Here is a 25,048-nt window from a genome sequence, read left to right on the forward strand (position 1 = left end):
TTGGAGTATTTCTTTGTGAATCGTGAGAAGACGAAAAAATGTGTTTGTTTATTTAAAAGAGCTAATTTGTCATGTAAAAACCACAGTGGGTTTGGCTACAAGCTCTCAGCTCCACTTAAAGAGGGACAGTGGCTCCATCCCAACAGTCCCATCCACATCTTAGAGGTGAATTTTAACTACTGCCACTCTGCAGAAACTATGTCAGAAAAAACGACACAGGTAGTTTGATTTTTAGGGAGAGAATATAAATTAGAAAGAACAAAATAAATGTACACAGGCACAACTTTAAATTACAACAGCTGAAAGCTACAAATCTTTAAAGACCTTTGATGTAAGACCTTTTTCATGTCTCCAAGATTTGTGTTTATGATGCGTTTAAATGCTGCTAGAATTCTGGGTCATCAGAGTTTTCTTATCAGCTGCTTTGAACTTAGAATATCTTGTAAAAACTTGACATTTTCCAATGTTCTTAAACAGATACGCCCAACAATTAATAAAAAAGGTTTACATTTTTAACATACTCCAGACTAAAGTTTCTCTATTCTCATTGCCCCCTTGTGGTTGTGCGTTCCCTGCAGCACCTATGCAGGAGTGTGAGGCCCTCCTGAGAAGGATCTGTGTGTGTGTGTATTAGGTGGCTCGTTCATGCTTTTTAAAGATTTGTGTGTGTAGTTAGTTTTAAGCTGCTGTAATTTAAAGTTGTGCGTGTGTAAATGTATTTATTGTGTTGTAATTTTTGCACATATGAATACACAAATGCAAGTACACACAGATACACACAAATGTATCATATGAGTTAAAAATCCAGAATTGCACACACATAAATTGAGCGATACGACAGTCTCTCCATATATTTTGGCAAAATATGACAAAATCTTACTCAGAGACCACTGGGAACACTTACTCAAATAGTTATCTGAGTGAGCCTTTCTTAAAAGCAGTACTTTCCACCTTCTTCTATAGCCAAAAATGCTATTAGCAATCGCTTTACAAATCAAACTCGCGCGAATAATACGTAGACTTTTATACATAGATCGTGGTGGAGCTGCCATGCATAGTGTTAGCAGGCTACCAGGATCAATGTGGGACTCGGTGTGTGCTTTGCCCAAGGATACAAGGACACATATGAGCAAGTAGAATGAATATTTCTTTTGTCTGCACAGTGGCCACCCTTTCTCAGTAAGGCCTCACTTGTGCATGATGAAAAAAAAAAAAAGCTAAATTGCAGTTTAAATCACTTCATTTGATTTATATCAATACTTAATAGAAGCATTTTTATTTTTGATTAAACAATTTTAGCCACAATAAATCATGTTTGATCATACAAGTCTAACAAGCTTAAATTAAACTGCAGTTGTTCTGTACAAGTTCAAAATGTTTCATTGATTTTAAGCTTAACTCCAGTTTACAAAAGCTAAAAATCCCTTCAGTTAGAAAAGATAAACATGCCTTAATTTTTTGTTTTTCTTTGGAATTATTATATGGAGGTATTTTAGAGTATTCCTGTAAATGAACTGGGTCAAATGAAACCATTTCACACTTACGGGTCTTCTTGGCTGAATCTTCAACAAATAGAGAGGAAATGTCTTCGTCCACGCCCACTTCGTTCTTGGCTATGCAGGTGTAAGCCCCCGTGTCCTCGTACCGAACACTGCCGATGAAGAGTTCGCTACCGTTTGCTACGTAAAAAGAAAACAAAGAATGATCATTTCAACAATAAAGTAAATATGAGTAAAATATAAACATGTTAGGAAAAAAAATCAGAATCTACCACTGATTTAATAGATTTCTGTAACTTGTGAAAGTTGTAGAACAGATGGCCGCCTCAATAAAATATATAGTACTTTTCTCGCCGTGTTTCATCAGCCTGCATTGTAAAGTTATAGAGTGATGGTCATCATCAAAGGTTCGGTGTTAGCATTCAGCTCAGGTTTGGGGTCCAGCTGCACCGCCATCTCTCCTATAACACTGCATAAGTCATATAATGTATAGAAGCCACAGAAGAGCTGCTGCTGCGAGTCATGTTATCTAAAAAGACAGCTTTGTTTTCATCTTTTCCTGATGAAAGCAACGTTTAATAACGAACTCCTTTAAAGACATTCATCCTCTCCTCAGTCTTCCTTTTATGTTGTTTTTTCTGCTTTAATCTTTCACATGCACTTCCTAAAAGCTCATTTAAAACTTTATTTTCCTACTGAATAAAAATTTAGAAAGTTGCACCAAAACCCTCACTTAAATGTAAAAAACTGTGCTCATGTTTAAGCTTTTTATTCCTGCTTTCTGGTAAGGCAGACATCAAAGTAGTTTCTATTTTTGAAATTTGAATTTTGGTGATAATTCTCTAAGGGGTTAAAAAAAAACGTAAAAACTTGATTTACTCAATAACACCTTGAAGCGTTTCTTAAATAAAACAGATTGACTTGAGTTTTCTTTAACTAATAAGAAAAAGTTTCAGTTTGATCTTTAGATGGATTACACCAGTGTTGAAAAGAACATCTCCTGCATGGTTTTTAATGTTTACTTCAAGTCCAAAATTGATCCCTTTTGTTTATTCCTAAGAAAAATCTAAGGTAAGAAAAGTTAAGCCAAAGGATGCAAAGGGTGTTTTTTGGTGCTATATCAAGAATAAAAATAGAACAAAAGACCGTTCTGTTTAGATGCACTACAAAATTAATTTAAGTCATGTTTAAAATGTCAATTTAGCAGCTGAATACATAAATAACAAATGCATACATTAAAAAAAGAACACAATGAGACAACTAAACAGCTAATATTCAATTTGTGGTAGTGTTCTTAAAATGTGACTATCTTGAAAGCAATTGTGAAATTATTAAGCAGCTTCTTAGTGAATTTTCCCACCACATCTTACTATCTGTGGTCTTTAACTGATTGTATTGCACATTGTAAACACCTGTATAACATAACACAGAGCTGTAATGTTCTATAGACTAACAGTTTTAGCCACAAAACCCTTTTTCATAACCAGTTTGATTTAAAAAGCACAAATTTTGCATCTTTTTAATTATTCCATTTATAATTTCTTTATATTTTTGTCAAATGGCTAAATCCTATACAACAGATGTGATTTAAACTAACACCTCAGAGGGACCTCAGTCGTTTTCTGCTTTGGTGTGTAAATTTGAACCTTGTACTTCTTCCTCTGAGGGACGACCACAAGGCTTTGTGGTTATTGACCCACACTTTATCAATCAATAAACTCCTAATATTGACTTTGTGTTTTCTGTGGGTGTGTGTGGAGGGACCTCATATATATATATATATATATATATATATATATATATATATTTTTTTTTTTTTTTCCAAAAAGTTAAATACACGTTACAAAAAAATAAGAGCTCACACGTTGCAATAAAAGAAATAATCATCTGTGTGCCGTGACCTTTTTTATTAATACTGTTAAAGAACAATTGGGACAGTTGCAAAGTCTTCATCATCTTGAAATATAAATCTACATTAGTCATTAAAAAAAAAAAAAAAAAGATTTTACCGGCTAACAAAAGCATAACGCTAAACACGAAGTGATTTTCGTTGCTTTTTACTTTTTTAAATCACAGTTTCACTTTAGCAAAATAAAATTCTAAGTTTTTTTATGAGTCATTGTGGAATAATTTATTATTCTTTGCTCCTAATTTACTTCTGTCCATAGAGAACACAGTTTGTCTTCCACTTTTTGCTAAAATTGAATAATAATAAAAAAATAAAGGGAAGATTTTTTGAAGGAAAAATAAACTACTGAGATGAATTATTAAAAACGCCAGAAAATTATCATTCCACTTTAATTCTAATTAAGAGAATTAATGAAAATCTTGAAAATTCACAAAACTATAGTGAACTAAAACTTTTGTTTTTGCTCCCATTTGTCCTGAGATGAACTCAAAGATCAGAAACATTTTCTACACACATAAAAACACCAGTTTTCTTCATCCCTGATACATACCTGCCCATACCATAAAGCCACCACCACCATGGAGCACAACAACCTGATCAAATATGTGCGAAGGAGTTGTGTTGCACTGCATGAGGCAAATGGTGGTCACACCTATGACTCTTTTTCCTGAGTTCTCAGACACCCCCCAATAAAATTAATCCAGAGTGGCCTTTTGTGGCCAGCCTAAGGCACACCTGTGGAATAATCAGTCTTGATACAGCACACCTGTGAGCTGAGGTTGTCTCAACAAAGGAGAAGTGCTCACTATGACAGATTTAGACAGATTTGTGTGAGAAACTGTTATTGTGTGTAGAAAATGTTTCAGATCTTTGAGTTCATTTCGAGACAAATTGGAGCAAAACTAAGTGTTGCGTTTATATTTTTGTTTAGACTTTTATTATTATTAGTTGTATTTATTAGTCTGCTGTTGAGCCCTTAAACAGAAAACAAAAAGTCTGTTGTGCATTTTTCCCTTGAAGTCATTTCCAGTTTGAGTTCTTATGTTAAATTGTTCAGTTTAGAGAATGTGCTCGTTAATCTGCTGAGACTTCATCTAAAAGATAATTAAAAAGGCTCCAACCTATGAGAGTAAGCTGTTTGGAGGAGCTAGCCTGCAGATCCATGCCATTCTTCAGCCAGAGGAGTTTGGGATTTGGGATCCCGTCGGCGTGGCAGTGGAGGCTGGCAGACACGCCGGGCTCCTGGGCTTGGGTCTCTGGGTAGACCAAAATCACTGGAGGGACTGAGCACACAATGGAGCAAAGACACAGAGAAAAGGGAAAGGACAAGTGAAAACATAATTATGCACTGCTTCATGCTAGACTGTTGCTCTTGGGGGGGTATAACACAAACACCCACAGTGGGCAGAGAGGAATTTGTCTCACCCCAGCATGGAATATATTCACAAATAACAAGAAACCCACAGCTTTGGGCCCGCTCTATTACAGCTCTAGTCCTGCATGAAGTACACGTCTGAGGTATCTGCCACATACGGCTTCCTCTGGGGAAAACACTACAAATTATTTCAGGGAAATTGAGGGGGGTTGAAATAGAAAGTTTATAGGAACGAGTAAGATGTAGCTGACAGACTTTGATGCTGAGCACACACTCAGCCTCCTGGCAGACCCCATATCCTGGTGTTAGACATATATTTGTTTAACAGGATAGATTTTCTGTTTTATTCCTCATATCCAGGTAATGTAGCACTATAGGATAAAGGGCAGTGGTATTAAACAGAGTTTGTACTTCCTTATGCAGTGCAGAAACTGCAGCATTACTCCTCTTAGCTTAAAAAAAGAAAAAAGAAGGCTGTGGTTCGACAACAGGATGCAAACGCTCGTCTAATATAATGCAGCACTCAATTTGCACCTTTTGTTTCCTGTCTGCCTAAAATTGCTCTGAAGTACCAAAACAAACATACCATAATTGCACCTCTGCTAATAACTTGCCCACAAAGACTCATTTCCTCTCAGCATGAGGAATTCCCTTCACAGCCTAAGATGCAAATGTTTTGTTTTTTCTTGTAATTTTTAGCACAAAAAGCCACAAAAATGTTAATTCTGTAGATGAAAAAAATTACTCTCTTAAAAAAATAGTCAAAGCATTTGAGTGAATGTAAAAGAGGTATTAGTTTCAGTAAAATATCAAACATGTAATGAATTTGCAGCATTTTCTACCATAAATAAAGAATTGTTGAATAGATTTACATGTTTTTGCAGGTGGCTGCAGCTCTGCTTGTGCGAGCATGTTTGGAATTTTCTGCATAAGATGTTTGTGAGAGCCAACACAAAGTTATCTTTTCGAACTGTACTCAGCCTGCAGCGTCTGTGACAGGGTAATTTCCTGAGTTATTAAAAAGGTAACTGCGGTTTATGAAACGATGGGAAATGACAGTTTTGCCAATCTCAAACAAACAGCAAGGACTCATTTGTGCCAACATCTATCCTGATCCAACACAACGCTCCAGAGATTGTAATCTGAATGCTGATGATTAACTGCTTTGATTTGACCTTTACTGCAGAGTTAATAACACTTCCTCAACTAAATTTCACACATACAACACATTTTAAAAATGAATATGTCTACAAATTGTGTACTTTAGGGGAATTGTTGTGTAAAAAATACATATTTGGACCTGAAACTGTAATTAGACAAAAATATGACTTAAATCGAAACTTTCTATGACAAAGGAAAAACAAAATTTCTAAATATTTATTTCTACAAGAGGAAAAAAACAAAAGATCCATTACTGACCATTCACCTGCAGCACATGTATCTGGTAGAGGTCTTCATAGCCATAAGCATGACAGCTGTAGTTTCCCATGTGGATTGTTGTCACCTTGGTGATGTACAGAGAGCCATCATCACCAAAGTCCTGTGATGCAGAGACAGATCAGGAGGTTAGCTTTGTAGCTTTATTAGCGACGAACTTGAAGGAAACAGAAAGGGATGAAAGAAAAAAAAGCTTTTTAGCATATTGACATTATTTCCTCAACTTTTAGTGAGGTTTTAACATTAGTATTATCCCTAAACTCTAATCCTGTCTCATTGTGATGAATAAAAACAAACAAACATAAACAAACTGAAGGCTCTAAAAAATTTAAAATTAATTTGATCTGATGGTGAGTAGCTCTTGTGACATAAAATCAAACACAAACCACTTGTTCAGCTCAAGTGCACCTGTTAATGTCCCTGTGGTATTGAAGAATTGTTTCATTTCTCTGCGGCTTCAGCTTCCTCCTTTTTGTTGGGCAATTTAATCAAAAACCTGAAATTTGAAAGTGTCTTTTTCCACCAAAGCACTTGAAAGAGGCTTAAAGACAGACAACATGGAGTAATGTACTAACTAGTTTGTTTTCAGGATCAAATTTGTTTTTGCTCCATTTTAAAATGTAAATGGGAAAAACCGGTTTCCTATGATGCAAGTTAAAAACAGAAATAATTGGTTGAGTAAATGGATTTTATATAACCTTTTGTTGTTTTGATCCATCTTACTTTTCAGTTTGAAAGTTTGACTTCGCATCGTGTTAATTTTACCCTTTAAAGTGAAAATGTGAAAATATATTGCTTTTTGCAGCTTGTCTTGTTAAAATTTCTAATCTAAGGCATCATGTTTTCCATTCTTTTTATCACAGTATGCTAATTACAAACAAACAATTGGCTATTTCAATTATATTAATATTCTGCTAAAAATGTTTGATTATTTTCCAATTAATCGTGACTTCACTGTTGATGAAATGCAATTCATTGCAATTAAAAATGTAATCAATTGACAGCTCTAATTAAAGTTTTGGGAGAGAGCAGAGAGAGGATGCACGTAACAGCGGGGAATGATGGGATGAGACAGGAGGGAGAAAGAATGATGGGAAAAACGAGAGATCATGAATCAAGGGATTTCCCTGTTGAGTTTAAGCAGGCTTTTGGGAACTCGATCCTGCTCTTTCCTCGCGTCACACAGTCTCAGCCTGATAAATGGCAATAGTTATAAATATAAAACCCATTAGGTTGATGAATGGAGACGCTTGTTGTTGGTGCAGCATGTGGCAATCACCAAGGGGTTCCAGCTACAGTTTAGGCAGGATTAAGGCATTAAATAGTTTGCTGTCTCACCGAGCGGCAGACCATGTGCTACAACGAGAGTTCCTCATGGCATTTAGACTGCAAAAATTGCAGTTTTATTTCCTGAAGGCTCTAAAAAATTAATTTGATCTGATGGTGAGTAGCTCTTGTGACAGAAAAAAAAAGTGAAATCGTTCTCTTGCAGGATTGATGAGAGAGCTTAAGCAGTCAAAGTTCAGGGTTTATAATTAACCAGAGAGATTCAAGTGCGCTGGTAAGGACAATTAAAACGGAATGGCCATGACTCAAATATAGCTGGTACTAAAATGTGAGTGCTACAAGTAAAACTTGCCATTCAACTTAAGGGTCGCTCTGGAAATACGCTAGACAGCCATTAATTGCAATCGGATTTCATGAAATTAATTTTATAGCAAACATCAATGTGGGCTTGGCAAGACTTCAAGACTTCTTAAAGAGTCGTGTCCTCTTAGAGGCAGTTCTACACTGAATTGCTCCCTGGGCGAGACCCTCCTCAGGCGTCCCAAAATATATTAGAAGCACCCCTGAAATTAGATTTGATATTGATTTCAAAAGACCATAGACTACATTTAGCCCTTTAAAAAACAATTATTTGAAATTAACGTGCCCTATATCGATGTCACAGAACGAGCGGGCGGCTGGTTTCAATTGCAGCAGGTTTATTAGAATATCTAAAAGTTCACAAAGCTAAATCAGGGTCAGGCAGGAAAAGGTCAACAACAAGCATAGGAGGATCTGAGAGAATATTTGAGTAGTCAGGATCCAGGCGAGAGTCAGAGACACAACAGGGTCAGGACAACACTGAGTGAAACAACACATTTAAAGATATTTGCTCAGATGAATTACTTCAGTTTAACCAACCAGCTTTTATGTACTGTTCTGCACTGATTTGGATTTTATATGTCTTAAAAATAAAGTTTACATTTGAATGATCAAGCAACCCATAAACTCCAAATAGTGTTCCCTTGTTTATTGCAGGGGTAACATTCTAAAAATATCCAGAAATAGGTAAAATCTACAAAGTAATCTTTTTTTCCACAATAATTACCATTTTATACACTTTTCTTTCTTGTTTGAACTTTGAACGTTTTTTATCTTCAAAGAAAAATAACTAGTATTATGAAATAAAGCTTGCAATAGAAGATTTATGTCAAATGAGCATATTCTGTGGAGGAGATGTGGTAGAGAGGAGATTGACAAGGTCACCAGGCAATCAGGATGTCGAACACAGAGTGCTGTTCACATAAATAAGAAATTGCACAGAAAAAAACAAAAAATTAGACTTTGAGGAAGTAAAAGGTGAACTGTTATAAAGCAAGGGAACACTGCAGAGCTAACAGGTGGCTCGTGTACTTAAATTTTTTTTTTTTTTTGTGATTGAGTAGACTTATTACAAGGTATTCATAATAACATATTCAGTTTCAATACAAGTTTGTACTGACTTCATTTATTAAAAGCCCATTTATTTTTACCGGAGTAAGAGATGAAATTTTTATTAAGTGTCTCCAGCGGTACAGAAACTAAGAATTTAACTGGACAGAACACTTGCATACAAGTGGGAAACTTTGGCAAACCTTTTAGGCTTAATTATTTTTTTTAGAGTACATAATGTGACTTCTACAGAAAAACAAGATAAATTGAACATTCACTGCATCAATGTGAGGAACAGTCAAAGGATCGCTGGGATGTTTAGCTTTGGCTCCTAAAGGACTAATTTATTTGGATGTCTCATTACTTAATGGATGATTTATTTCCCTTGCTATCCCATTCATTTAATATTAAAAAAGTCCTTAGTATAGGAGTTTCTTATCCAGCTTTGCCAAATTGATAAAACCTTAACACGCTTCTTCAATGTACAACTTCTCCTGTTTTCATCCCTGACCTCTAGGATCCACACAGAGAAACACTGAAGCTGTCTTTGTTTTAATTTAGCCCTTCTCTGAGTTTCTTTTTTGACTTGATGAGCTGAAAGTCAAACACAGCCTGCGCTCCTGTCTCTTCAGATCACTGATCTCTGTCTAAATCCATTATGTGCGGTCATGAGCTCGATGATCCTCTGCTGCAATCACCTCTCCCTCAGTCTTTGCCTTAACATTTCATGTTGTTAATCGGTTCATCAGCACAGCAGACCAACAAGGCTACTCATTAACATGCAATTAGTGGATTGTGATCTGGTGGCAGAGGAGGCAACTGCCACATGTGCAGATGTGTCTCATTAACTATCAAGCTAACATTCATTTCACTTTGTGTGTGGGGGCACTGGAGACTGTTAACTGCATTTTCTTTTTGTTTTTCTTGTAACTAATATCCTATTGTGTTCCTTTTGTCCTTCCTTTTTGTCCAATTATGAGTTGAAAAGGGAAATATGTTTTATTCAAAAGAACAAACAAGTTTCTAGTTGACGCAACACATTTGTCAACAAAGAAAGTTAAGCAAATAGGAATCCAGAGTTTATAAAAGTTTTTTACTTAAATTGAATTTTGAACATTAAAAGGGGTTTTAGTCATGACAAAAAAATAAATCTAATATGTACTTAATGGAATTATCTTTGGTGCTATACTGTATATTAACACGTTTTAGAGCCTAAACTCTCCTCCTAAATGTGGTGGTCTAATTTAATTTTCATTTATTTACTTTTCATTGAGTTTTTGTATTGTTATTCATTCAGTTTGTAAATTTTTGGATGGATTATTGTTTGTTCTTTTGTGTATTTTGAGTAAGCATTGAAGTTTTTAGTTATAAATACTGAAAACTGCTAGCTAAGCTGTGAAGGTACTTAATGCAAACAAACAGTTTTTTAATAACAAGCTTTTCTTTTCAATGCTGCAGGATTCAATGATCACAACCTAATTCTCTTAATATGATTAACATTTTAAACAAAAGTTTTCCTAAATGTGTATACAGTGAGTATGCTGAACGTTAGTAAGTAAAAGGTGCTCATTGGACATGTTACACAGGCACCTATGGAGTTGCAGTCTAAGGTTTCATTAACATGATTGTTGACCCAAAGTCTGGTTTATTCTGGTTGGTGGCAATCCCTTTTTATATCCTCATATTACCAATAATTTACCTGAAATTGGCCAATTTTTGCTGGGACACGCAGCAAACTAAATGTTGCTTGGTAACAAATCAAAGGAAATGGTCTTGGCATTTGTTGGAAATATTCTAGTCTGATGTTGCTTTTGTATTCTTTCTTGACTAAAAAAAAAACTATAATAAAATAAATAAGCTGACTGTCCTCAGAGATCCTCGAGTTTTTTGTTTTAATAAATTCAGAAAAGCTAATTGAAAATGAAGCACATTTGTTTTTCTCTCTCTAACTCTAGTACCTCTTCAGCGACACAAATCTGTGTTGGTCTTGTTGAAAATGATTTGCACTCACATTGATATCCTCCAAGTCCAGAAAGTTTAATATGATCCTGTTCCTCTTCCAGATGATTGGTGGACGCAGTGTTCCCTCAATCGCACAGGTGAGAACAGCGCTCAGCCCCACGGTTACCGTGGAGATGCTGACTCTCTGCTCCTCTGCCAGACTGAGCTGGACAACCTCTGCAAAAGTAGGGAGAAACAGAGATTGTGGTTTAAAATTAAGAAAATGAGGAAGAAGAAAATACATTAATGTACAAAAGCAAATTAGTAGATAAATTACACAGTGTTGATGCAAGTGGAACTGTGGCAAACTACAAGTTTGATGGATCATCCAATCTCAACAAAAGCCCAATCAACAGTTCCAGAGAGATTTGCAATTTAAATGAAATAATTCACAAAGAAAAATGTTTTTCAAAATTTGATTTTTTTTTTTTTTTTACTTGTTTTGTCCAGCAGTGGAGCAAACCGATGAGATCTGGAGGCCTTTTGTATTGGACAGATGTTACTGGTACAACAGGGATTATGGATCCTCGAGCAAACAAGGTGTATATTTGTATAAACCCCTTTAGAATTTGAGACTAAACTTAATTTATATTAAAATGTGTTTTACATGTCCTGGACAAACACAACATACTTCTTTGACAATCCAGATTTCACACTAACCCTCTCACAGCACCCAATCATGGGCTCTCTCTAGATCTACAAAGACACAATGCAGCCCCTTCTGTCCTTTGCTCTTCTGCAGAATCATCCTGGAAGCAGGTATTGCATCAGTGGTTCTCTTCCTCAGCATGAAATCATACATCTCACTTCTGACCTCAGTCCAGCTTCCAATACTCTATAACTTGATTGTGAGATTCATCAGCTTTGTTCTTCTGTAGTTTCCACATCTCTGCATGTCTCCATTCCTCTTAGAAATGGACACCAGGACCTCCATTCTCCAAGCATCATCTCACTCTCCAAGATCTTGTTAACCAGCTCAGTTTGAAACTCTTCTACCACCTCTCCTAAGCCCCTTTATGCCTCCACAGATACATTTTCAGGACCAACTACCTCTCAACTCCTTTATATCTTCAATGTCTTCCTCACTGCACTGTTGCCACTTCCTGCTTTATAGCTAGTTTCCCTCCTAACGTACTCAAAAACTTCTTCATTCCGTCTCCTTATCTGCTTTCCTCATCCCAGATGACACACTAAGTACCTTCCTTCAAGCCTTCCTCGTCGCTTTAGCTGAAGCAGTCATCTAGGAGAACCTTCTGATCTCCCAAAGCTTAACAACAATTACAAACAATTTTATGCACTCATGATTTTCTCTTTAAATATTTTGTTGAAAAAATTCCAGCTTTAAACTTCCACAGGTGCTTTTTTTTTAGTAAATAGAAACGAGAAAAAACAGACACATTTCATTCTTGAATTTCTTGAGCTGTGGTATAACTAGCCGTACTTTTTCTTCTATTTTCTTCCCCTTTTCTCTGCATTCCCTGTACACGTTGGTCATGCAAAATGACATTTATTTGACATTTATATAACTGGAAGAAGTTTCTGTTTGGAGGACTGTGTGAATTTAAAGTTCAGGCACGTTGCCACTGACATGTCCCTGTGTCATCCTGTGTTAGCACTGGTTGGTGTAACAAGTTACACTTGGAATACAAATAAATTAGGAGATACCTGAAAGAAATGCAAATGAAGTGAGTGGAAGATCGAGCAAATAATGTTTATTTAAACCATATAAAATTATAGATGTCTATTTTCCATTTTTGGCTAATATGTTTAAGTAAAAATCTCTGAACTGGACTTGAGATGAAAGATGGAAAATCTCCATTTTGAGAAATAACACCTGAAAAGAGAAGTATCAAAGGTTTTTAAGTGACATGTTTTGGTGTGCTTGTAAAACTTTAAATGGCATTTCTTCTTCTTAAAAAAATGCAAAAAGGCTCATTAAAGATTTTAAATAAACTTGAACACCAGATAACTGCTGCACAGATTATAATTCATGATTTTTATGTACAGGATAGGCTCCAGCAACTCATGTGACTGAATCTGTAAAAGTATTGTAAACAGATGAATATTTAGGTATATATGGATGATTTCATATTGGATAGTACTATTTGTGTCACAGTCTTTGATCAGTAAATAGTTTTTTCTATCTTTTCAGGGTTTTTTATGTTCATGGTTACGGTTTCAAAGTACATAAACTGCTTGTCATTTATCATGATGTAAATTAAGTTCATTTTAAATGGGAGAGTGCGTTCATATTGTAAAATAATAGATTTTAGGTGATAAATCCCTAACAAAATAGAGACTTTTTAAAAGAAATGCAACGATTTAATTTTTAAAAGTTTCTCTTATCCAATACGATTTAAAATATCTTTAATTATTCTTGCTTCTGCATTTATAACTGCAGTCATGGCTGTTGCTAAAATTTAGAAAATTATGGCGAATTGGTGAGATCATTTTACGTTTTAGACTTCATAACCAGGCAGCAGCAATAAAGCTACTAAAACATCTGAACTTCATTTCAACATCCACGGGGGACAGAATTCAATTTCCCAAACAGGCTTAGAGTAGACGGCTAACGGGTCCTGAAATGTTTATGGGAAGTGTCCCGTCTAGATGCAGACTCTGACAAACGTTACTGTAAAAGACCCTGGGACATTAGCTGTCCGTATCCTGTAGCTCTTCGTGTGATAGATGTATCTGCGCTGACAGCCAGGTCTGTCAGTGATATTTCAGAATGCCTCGGGTACAGTGCTCTGCCAGGCCCAACAAAGTTATTATTCAACAGATCAGTAATTTGGCTGGCAGAACGGGCTTTGAGTGCCATGTCGACAGATGAAAGATGAAGTGCATTGATTTGACATGGCTTGGAGGGGCCATTTTTGGTGGTACTATGAATTTCAACTAGACCACCGCTTGCAATGAGTTCGGTACAGTCCATGAAAGCACTGTGTGGTTTGCTTTGTCAGCACCACCTCACTGTTCAGATGGACACCCAACACTAGTTTTTATTGATTTCTTTTTAAGGTAGATAAGGAAGTTGTCTGTTTAAAAGTTTGCTGCTGAAATAAATCTCAAAGTTTTCTGTGCAACTGCAAAATGTCATTATTATTAGGCTGTTGCAGAAAAACCTTTGTGAGATGGAGATGTTATCTGACAACTCCCTGAGGTACATTGTACATGTAGATACTAGTACAGTCAAGCTTGTAATGAACTGTGTGTAATGCACTCTACAGAAATTAGGGTTTACCTTTATATAATCATTGATATAATTTACCTTTATATCAATGTAAGCTAAAGTCAAAAACATATACACATTTTCCAAATCGCCCAAAACAAAATGAAAAAAAAAGTTATTTTCAGTCTCTTTAGGCTATTTAGTCTCTCTTCTAGTGTTTAAACAAAAATGTCAATGTCCAAAAACATAAATACAGGAAATGCAAGTCCAAAAAAACATATATATATATCTCAACAAAATCAGCATGGTTGCAATTTCCACCTATAATCCCGTTTTCCAAGGTAGATTATCTATTTTATTTTATTTTTTTCCTGGGGGGTCACTCGTAGCCTTTCTCAGCCTTTTCTCTTTATTTCCTCCACTGATATTTGGAATTGCCCCTTGAAATACTCCGAAAAACAACAAATATCCCTTAATACAACAACTAAATGTAACTTTGTTAATGTTGCAGTGTGTTTTGACTGGTAAGGCACAGCAGACCTTCTCAACTTTGAGTGGTGCTGAAGGTACACAGCTGTCAAGTCAGAATTTCTGAAAGCTTATGAGTTGGTACCAGAGGCTTACAGGCAATGGTTTGGGGGCTTTAAGCGTGGAGATCAGACTCATTTGGAGTTTATGCAGGAGCTGGAATTTAAGTGGGACGTTACAACAGGTGCAGGCAACATGCAGCAAATACAGTAAATGTGTTCTTATTGTCATATTGTTCACATAATTTGAGTTTCCTTTTTCTGTAAAGCACGTTATACTCCTTCCACCATGCAGGTTTTTGTTTCAAAAAGTAATAATTGGTTGTAAGATGACTGTATACACTCTCTCCTGGGAATCTAAAAAGGACCTCTCAGAGCATTTATATTTGGAACCAAACTCACATTTTAGACAGGATTCGGAAAATGTTTTCCTGCAGCTCCTTAAAAGCACTACTACTACTAAATCCAACAGCAGTTCTGTTCAGACCAATCCCAGACAAACTGCATTCCCACAGGCAGCGTTTGCTCTGGCCTGACCTCATGTCATGACATTAGCTCGTTAAAGAATCCCACAGTTTCACACTCTCAAAATAACTCCTATGTGCAAATCAATAACTGACTCTCAAGGGATTCAGGAACTCCACTGATTGATCAGACCCACTGACATCTAAAAGACGAGCCGCTGTATCGAGATCTTTGGGCTAAGACTTTGAAAATCTTTTAAGAGTTCAAAAACATGTACTTATCAATAAAAAGAGAATCTTGATGAACTTTAGGAGGAAAACAAACATTCATTTTATTTGGCAAAATAAAGGTTAGAGATCCTAAAGCTTAAATCTGAAACAGAAAAGATAACAAAAACTATTTTTCAGAACCTTTTTACAGTAACCTGGCTATGAATAGATCATTTTGCCAAATTGTGGTTCTTTTTTTGTAGGTACTTAATTTTGACAATGCTGAGCTAGATGGATCCTATGGGTAACAGATCAGCCACCAGGCTGTCTGTGACAAACCTTTGTCTAAGCTCACTGCGTCCTACTCCAGGCAAGAGAAAATGGGCTTCAGACTAAATGTCTCACATTATACTAAAATTAAGCATATTAATGGTGGATGAAAAGAAAACTAAAATTGGATGTCAGAGTTGGCATGCAGTTTAGCTGAAAACAAAGTTCTAGAACACGGTTGCAGCAGACTTCAATATTAATGAGGTTTTGTTTCATTTCTGGTTTTGACTAATAGCCAGATTGTCCAACCGGAGAAATTTAAAATCTTTTAAGGTTAGTGATTTGGGCACATGTTGGAGGAAATCCACCAGCATTACAAGCATATTAAAGATCCAAGCAACACAATTACATCACCACAAATACATAAACATGCATTCAATTCTGAAAATCCTTTAAAAATGTAAACTTTTATTTCTCTGGTTATGTATATCAGACATCTTCAGCGTGACAATATTGGGATAATCTCTGCAAGAAACTTTGGAACTTGCAAAATAAACCTTGTTGAAATATTTTTTGACTTCTTACTCAATTCAAGGAAACATTTTTTTTTTTGTTTACCAGTACTATACTGGAAAATCCATAAGAAAAAAATCCAGTTGGGTTTCTTTAGTAGCCTATTTCTATTTTCAATTTAAAACTATATATATATATATATATATATAAAACACTCTTTAGTCATTTAAGATTATCATCATCTGATTATCATCTTGTGTATTTGAACTAAACAGTGTGTGCATGAAGTATATAACACTTTATCCACAAGTGCTTGATAAATCATTGATAAACCATTAATTAATTTTTTATAAAAGATTTGAAAATAATACAGTTTTACAGAGGTTTATAATACAGTAATACAGAGGTTTTTAAATGTGCCTTATAGATGACTTACACAACAAACTGTTAGTTTGCAAGCTAAGTCATTAGACAGTGTTGCAGATTACAAACTTTAATTTTGATACATCTTGCAGTACCTAAAGTACTAAAAAGATTCCAGAAAAACATTGGCTGGTTATTTAAAACATCCATTTTCATTTGGTTAGTTAGCGAATTATTTCTAAACTGAACTAGGCAGAAAAAACTAAAAATAAAACATTGTTTACATGAAAACTTGCACTTCAACTGGAAAACCAAAAATATTCCTCTCTTTCTGACACTGACTGCGTCAGAGTGGATTAGTTTGTCAGTCATGTCACATACACATCCTCTATTATGGGGCATTTATGCAAATGAAACATGTCACACTTATTTAAATGAGACTGTTATATACTAACCTTTTTTCTCTTTGTAAATCTATCCTCAAGTATTAATCTTAAAGATCCATGCTGATTGAGAAAGCAGATTCTAAAGTGGTGTGCTTGAATTATTGGTATTAGCATTTCATTCAAATTCATCCTACAAGATGCCAAAGTGAAATAAGATTTGCATTTTCACACTAGGATTAGACTAAGCTAACTATTAGGATATGTTCATGTCCAAAAATGTCCCTACAGTCATAAGGACACTGTATCTGTCAATAACATCAGGAAAATTTTAAAAAAGCAAATAATTTGCTGCAAAGTGTTTCCATATGTTTGGCTTAAGATGCATTCAACTTTCATTTTCCCATAAAACAAAACAAAACAAAAAAAAAATAGCTGTATTTTTTATAGTTGATTTACAAAAATTAAAAGAGTGGTGTTTGGACAAGTATGTGTTTTCTTAACCCCTGTGCTATTCTAGACATGTTTACATTAAAATTTGGGTCATCTGGACCCACAAGACAGCACACTGAACTTTTTTTCAATGTTTTTTTATCTTTATTGGTGACTGTGGCAGACATTAAATCATGTCCACCTCTGTCAGGGGAGGGATCACATCAATGTAAGGGTGGGGTCATCTGGACCCTATAAGAGAGCATGAGGGTTAAAATGCAATCTCCTGCCAAACTGAAGGTCATGAGTCCAGAAGAAAGAAGTAACATGTTAAGTTTTGTGGACCTTATGGGCCAAGCCTAAAGAGGTCATTTCACCAACTACACAGACACAGCCCCATACAAAATAACTTCTTAGATCTTCCCCTTCAAGGGGATGATTATTTAAATTCTGTTTGAATAAAAACTGTTTTGTTGCTGGGTATCTATTTGAAAATACCCTTAGGTTCAGGACATTCCACATCAGGGGGATTTAATCTGCAACCATGTTTTTAACACTAGAGAGGGGATGGAGCCAAGTGATTAGCAGTTGGTCTTGACTTGGATCAGATGGTGAAGGAAAGCACTCGAGAGTTTATTGAGCACACTATAAATATTTGGCAGACGTTCCCAATGGTGACGCATTGCATTTCTCTAAAGAAGCAGAGCTTAAACACCTCTAGTTGAGAAGGTGTCAGTTTGTGAGATTCATTAGAAGTTTGTTTTGACCCTTGTGCTATCTGGTGTCAAGATGACCCTACCTTTACATTGATGTGTGATCCCTACCATGACAAAGGTGGACATGATTTTATGTCTGCCACGGACACCAGTGGAGATAAAAAAAAAAGCCCCAAAGGTGCCCGTTTACTTTTCATTTGCAAACGTGCATTTTCAAACCCAGTGTGAACATTGCTACGGAAGGCCGAAAGCGCTTCACAGTCCTACTCCCATTCACACACTGACACGATGGCAGCTCCACTGCCTATCACCCTTTCAGCAGTGTTGGGTTTAGTGTCTTGCCCAAAGAGACTCTCACACACGAGTATGCAAGGCGGGAACCAAACCTGTGATCTTCCAATCACAGGTCAACCGCTTTACTTCTGCACCACAGCCGTCATATTATTTTTTTGTGTGTTTTTCTAAAAGCGGAATGATAGATTTCTGGAAAGATTTTGCTTCTTTAAAACTTATATTGCTGGCTTAAGATGATAAAATATGCTCTAAAATTGGAAGCCATGTAAAGAAAAACAACACAAACGAAGAGTAATTTTGATGCTAAAAAAAGAACACCAGTTGGCAAGCTGATTTCAGCAACTGCTCATGTTAGGTGTTTCTTGTGATGGAAGAGACTACATCCACTCAAGTTTAGTGGCAACTGAGGGAGCAAAAGATGTCACTGTTAATATGTAAAGTAATTTACACTTCTAATTACGATAACTAATACCAGAGAACCACTCCTTGACACTTGTACCCAAGACATTAAAAAGATGGGCACTAAAGCAGCAACAGCACAAATATTTTCTGGACAGTGGTTAATGCGGAGCATGTATAGAGACAGAAATCCCACTGAGACTCCACAGTGGTCACAAATTATGTTGTTCTGTCAGTTTGCATTTATTAGGGGGTGTCCTCTCTGCAGGGACGCTGCAGCTACCAGCACATTTGCAATTATTATTACTTTAAATTTACTAGCCTGTTGGATTTTCATTTTGTTTGAGTCAATAAAACCTAATTTTTTTCATGTCCAAAGTGTCTGCACCGTATCACATCTTGTCCATAAGCTGCACATGCACAATTTTAATTTACTATCTTCATGCACACGACCTTTTGTTGTTATCCTGTCTGACTTCTGCTCACAAATTTACTCTTTACTCCGTCTCTCTCGCACTTGCACACACACATTGAAATTAATGCTTCTCTTTGAGAGTGCTGCTGGTGATTATTCATGGGGCGGATAGTAAGGGGTAGGGATGAGCAATCAGCAGCCAGCTCATTAATCACACTGTATGCAGACCCTTAATCTCCTCCACAGGTACAGAAGAATCCTCTGCTGCCACTCCTCATTGCTCCTCTACTTCCTCCTCCTTCTTACTGTGCCTCCTTCTGTTGTCCACCCACTATCTCATTTTCTCCTGGTGCGGTGTTGGCATCCATTACAGGCTTTGTCCCTTTCAGACTCCTTCATCTTAATATATGTGTAACAATGTAGACCTACCAGTCATAACTTTATCCTCGCAATTTTTATCTTTCATTCTCTTCATAGTTACTGTTTTTTCCTGATTGTCTTTTTAAAGTTAAAAAGTACTTATAGTAGGAAACATTTTTCTCCTAATGGAGGACAAGCTCCTGCTCTGCTCCATTCTGATGCATCCACTTGAAGACGACTAGATCCATGTACGTCTTCGTCTGAGCTGACATCTGGCTCAAAACTATACGGTGTGATAACTCTAATATTGCTCAACATTTTTACTTACTGCTAATGTTAGCTTGGGGTGTGAGGAAATGTAAACATCGGTATGATGGGAAATGAGCCGAGGCTTACTCCACGTCAACACTCCCATCCAAACTAATTTCTGTTGAACTCCTGCCACTCTGCAGAAACTTTGTGTGACACAAGTTTATTAATTTAAAATCTCATAATTGTAATCAAAAGAGCTTTCACAATAAATTAAGAAACACCAACAACTACAGTTGTCCTTGCAGACTAAATAACTTGTTAGAGGTAAAAAAAAAATCAAATTTTTTAAAACATAAAGGGATGAATTCTAGTAAGTTTTACATCCTATTTCATCAGGATTCTCTCCCCTGTAAGAGGTGTGGAAAATGAGCTGCCAGAATTCGCAGGTGTTCTTAGTGAGTGAAAATTCACAATTGGGATATGAGCTTGGAAAAGAGAAAGCTAGTAATTACACTATATCATGTAGTGTGCCAATTGCAGATGCATGTTCACTTCCTCTGTTCTCTTCTCCAGCATGACTCCAAACTCAGTTAATACTCATGAAAGTTTGTTGGACACAATTTTTTTAAGCTTGTGGCCATTTTATGCTAGTATTTAGTAATATTTTTTTTTCTTTTTTTTTTTGTCAGATTAGTTTTTATTGTACGTCATTGTCTGAGGTGGGCAGAAACACATTAATTAACGATAAAATACTATTATTCTTAAGACGCATTCACATCTAACGTGATTCGTGGGGCAGAGGTGCCCAGTTCAATGTTAAGTCAATGGTACAGGAGCACTCAGATTGAAGCCCCACGGTGCAATTTGAGCGACTGGGGCGGCGCAAAAGTCTGCCAGCAGCTCAATTTGAGCGACGAGGCGCAACAAAAATTTAAACATCTCAAGTTTAACAGGTTGCTGTGTTGCATCAATCAGGAACTCAGCTTTGGGCATGTGACATTTTTAGTGACCAGATCAGCGGATAAGATACTAATCTAATACGAGCGTTCTGTCACACCGCGGCGGTACTCTGGCTGCAGCCAGACTTCAGCAGAGCTCGCTAAATACGTCGGGAGACAGACAGCCAGATCGGGTCTCCTGAACTGAGGCGAGGAGCAGCGTATTTGCCGCGCGGTGAAAGAGGGGCGAGCCACCACTTTGCAGCTCTGAGATTGGGGAGCCCTGATTTAATAGGAACAGCCAGTATGTCAAACATTTGTTAACATCATATGTGTCTCCCATTCATTCTAAGTGAGACGTACACAGACAGAGCTGGTTGCTCCTCCCACATGCGTCCGGAGCATCAGAAACTCATTTTTTGACAGACGGCGAGCAGCGAATTTGTGTGAAGGAGGGGCGGGGCACGTGAATTTGTCACGCGAATCGCGTTCGGTGTGAATGCACCTTCAGCTACAATTGCCTGTTTTCACAATGTATGCACAACAATATTAACAAAATATAAAAAAGTAACTGTCAGCACTGCACAGTATAAGTATCTCGAATTGCAATTCACACCAACATTGTTTACCTTTTCCTTTGCAGCTACAACAAACAAAACCAAAGTTTAGCCTGGTGGACTTAAGCAAAGAAAAAAAATCATCATAACTAGACATAAGAATGGACTGGAGTATATATGTAACAAAGAAAAGCAGAGGTTTACAGAAGTGAAAAGAGATAATCATGTTGAATTCTTCAAATTTGACCATAAAAGATTAAAGAGGGCTAAGTTGATTAACTATTTACTGTTTTTCTTACATTGAACCTAATTCTCTGTTTTATGTTCTGCTGTTTATTCCAATCAGAGTAATTCAAATATCACCACAGACCAATATAATGTTTTTTTTTTTTGCATTGAAGAACTTACAGAAATTAGTCTTCTCTCAAACATTGTTAACAAAAATTTTAATCAAATTTAGTATGAAATTAAATAAAACATATGTATTTGGTGGGCCGGACAAAAAAAAAAGTAAATAAGCAAATAGATATTTAAAAAGTACCAAGAATGTTTGTCGTTTCTAGTTTGATTAAGATGAGAACATTTTAAATTTCAGAGGCCAAAAGGGTCATCCTGTTCTGAGGAGCTTAGCGGAAGCAATCTGACAGTTTGGAGCTAATCTCCCAAACTTTAGAGAGCCAGATGAGGCCCAATTTCTTAAGGCTATGCTCTCATCTGATAGCAACATAAGATCTCTGACAATCTCTGTAATCTTACATCTGTATAAAAAAGGAAAAAAAAAACCTTCTTCCTTCAACATGACTACCCTCCTGCAGAGTTTTTGGGCCTCACTTGACAGGACTAAGTGGGCTCACATTTTCAAGCTCCTTCTGCTTTTTAGAAGAGGATTAGTGGCCTGGAGCAACTTTCAGAGTGACCAGATCTGAAGGTCCAGTATAGCTGTGAAAGAATGCAAAATGGAACACATTACGTGCTTTAGGTCTGATTATGTATTCATGCAGTAAAACAGAATCCTCTGTCATCATGAAGTCACTTAAGTTAGTGTCTTTGGATCTTCTGAGAATTTTTCCTCTTTTAGCATTTATCAACAAAGCAGTGATCGGAGCTGCAGAGCAGAGCAATCGTTTCTCTCCATGGTCTCCAGCAAAATGAGATTTTTATAGAAACCATTTAGAAAAAAATCCATCATTCCCTTTGAGACAGAAACTGTCATAATGGTGGAACCACAACACCATTCGTTGTATCTTTAATTTAGTTTTTCTTACTATAACTCAGTATTTTTTACACATTTTCTTTAAAAGGAAAAAAATATTTGATTCTAAATTTGATTTTAAAAAAAGGTAATAAGCATGTAAAATATATATTAAAACAGATGATGGAATTGATGATGTTCATCAATTACTTCACCAATTCTTGTGCAGTGTTTTATCTTTTATCCTCACTTATGTAATACATTTTAGGAAAATAAAAATTGTAAAATAATTTATTGTGGATTTTTGAATTATAGGAGCAACCTTGTAAACATCTTGCAAGGGCTTAAGGCTAAATTCCAGCATCCATGATGATTATTTTTGAGTTGGCATAGCAGCAAAAGGGCAGAAATGTCTGCCTTAAGTGGAAAAAAAGATAATTACCAAATAAACTGTTTTAGCTATAATTTCCTTTTGTTGTTTTACTGCTGCTGAAGCTTTCTGTGAGGCTTTAGTGTATAAAGCATGGCATGAAAATAAAACTGATTATGTAAAAGCTGAGACTAATGACAAAAAACAATGTGTGCCAAAACAGCTGTCACATTAACGATTCAAACCAAAAGAAAGGCGAGAAGCTAGTGACAGTTCATAGGTCAAGCTGATTCAGACTGATGATTCAGACTTCTCCTACTTTGGGAATTTGTCGTCTAAAGTTGGGACTGCTTTCAAAATGCATTTATTGCACAAACCATATGTTCAAGTGATTGTAGAATTTTCCCTCAGTAGGATTAATAAAGTCTATTTTATATCAATAGAATCACAGCAAAAACCACTTGAAATAAGCAGTACATTCCTAAAAATGTACGTGTTTTTTTTCTTTGCATTGAAAAAAAAAACAAAAAGCAAAAAATGTGGTCTTTCCAAGAATTCTTATTTTAAGAAAAATCCTCGTCATTAAGACAGGTTGTCTTAAACTAATATTTTCTATTGAAAATGTTCTTGATTACACAAGTTTTCAATGCAAAACAGAAATGATTTTTTTTTTTTCTTTTAAGAAGGTTAATTTTACTTTCAAGATTAAAAATTAACAGCAATTCATGTATTTTTGGAATGCCTGTGAAAGGCTTTCTCTTTTGAATCCAATATAAAATGGTAAAATAACCCCATAAAAAAATGTATTTGAACATGTAGTGGAGGTATGTGTTAGGCATAACTACCCAGTCAGTGTGTAACCTCACATAACCTTTTAGAGTTGTGCATTTGCCTCATTATCATAGCCGTGGGTCAAGTCTAAAGATGTTTGAGTGTGAGCACAAAATGAATGTGCATGAAAACAGCAATAGTTAATGCCAGATAGGTGCAATTTATCTGGTATTTCTTCAACCACATCACATTCAAACACTATTTTTTTATAAATAAACTTGCTTATTGGAATTTTCAGTACAGATAATTGCTTTGATCTAATTCACTTAATCAAATTTTTAAAGATTTTCGTTCCAGAAAAAAAAGAAAAAAAAAAAAAGTTTTTGGAATAATCAAACATCTTTCATTCACTGCAAGTAGAATTTTTAGAGGAAAAAATCATTCACAATAAAAGCCCTTCTTCACAGGAGCTGGTTGACACAGGAGATCTGATGTTCTACCACTCAGCTGGGAGCGTACATTATTAAGCTGCACCAGAAAATGTGATCACACTCGTGAGAACAAAGGCTTACCTGCTCCCTCATCGTCAGTCTTTCTCTGTCTTACACAGTCGCTTTAAAATTTAGTTCATCTCTGCTTCCTGAAGCTGTCAAAGCCGTGACTTCAAGTTTGAGTCTACAGAATCTTTGAAAGTTGGAAAAAACCCTCTGAAATTTAAAGAAATACCTCAGCTACTTAAGTAAATCAAGAAGATGAATACATAAAATGTACAGTGTGGCTAAATATCTCACCATTAGATTTGCTTCAGACTGTGGTTGTCAACTTTTCTCTTTTTAGTCAAAATTTAATCAAAATATTGCAAATTACCACTTGTGGACAGAAATAATTGGTAAGGAATAATAAAGATTACAGGAGGGACATTTTATAAAATCTTTTTGTTTGTAGAAAATCTAAAGACGCTTCCTGGTTGTAGAAAAAACAGAATTATCTTTTTTTGTGATCTGCCTTCCCTGAAAATAGATAACTAGAGTTCACAGTGAGCTGCTTTCGCCTCTTCTTTTCCACTGAAGCTTACAACCCATATTTTAGGCCACTGCATTGGTTTCATGTTTTTGCCTTTGATATTCAACGTTTTTCATTAATACTTAATCATCTCCAGTCTTTGATTCCGTTTTTAATTTGTATTTCTATTATGTCTCAGGTTTTTTTTTGTTTCATTCTTTCTGGAAAGCTTGTCGGGTGGCTCTGGGTTTTTGTTTGAACGTGCACGAGGTCACGTGACAGCTAGCAGAACTGCAGAGCTGCTGCAGGGGAAGGCAAAATAATAGCTTATCATTATTGTAGTTATTTATAGTTTTCCCAAAAATGTTATAAAACACCATCTTATTTTAATAATCCAGACGTTTAATCTAAAAGCTTCACACATTTGTTTGGAAACTTGAATCACTGTCAACTTGGTGGCCCAACACCTTGTTATGAAATCATAACAATCTCGACTCTTAAATCATCAGTAAAGACTCCTGAAGGTGATG

General features: G+C 36.0%; 1 protein-coding gene across 1 annotated transcript in view; it reads right to left on the reverse strand.

Moving 5' to 3' along the window:
* The window catches only part of fstl4 (follistatin-like 4), a gene marked incomplete in the record, with an annotated part of 180,383 nt that overhangs the window by 23,716 nt on the left and 131,619 nt on the right, over nucleotides 1–25,048 (reverse strand). Inside the window, 4 exon segments of the mRNA XM_036215342.1 lie at nucleotides 1,545–1,679; nucleotides 4,530–4,691; nucleotides 6,203–6,323; nucleotides 10,929–11,095. Coding sequence (XP_036071235.1) covers nucleotides 1,545–1,679; nucleotides 4,530–4,691; nucleotides 6,203–6,323; nucleotides 10,929–11,095 — 585 coding nt within the window.

The sequence above is a fragment of the Oryzias melastigma genome, linkage group LG14 (assembly GCF_002922805.2).
Source record: "Oryzias melastigma strain HK-1 linkage group LG14, ASM292280v2, whole genome shotgun sequence".
Classification (NCBI taxonomy): Eukaryota; Metazoa; Chordata; class Actinopteri; order Beloniformes; family Adrianichthyidae; genus Oryzias; species Oryzias melastigma.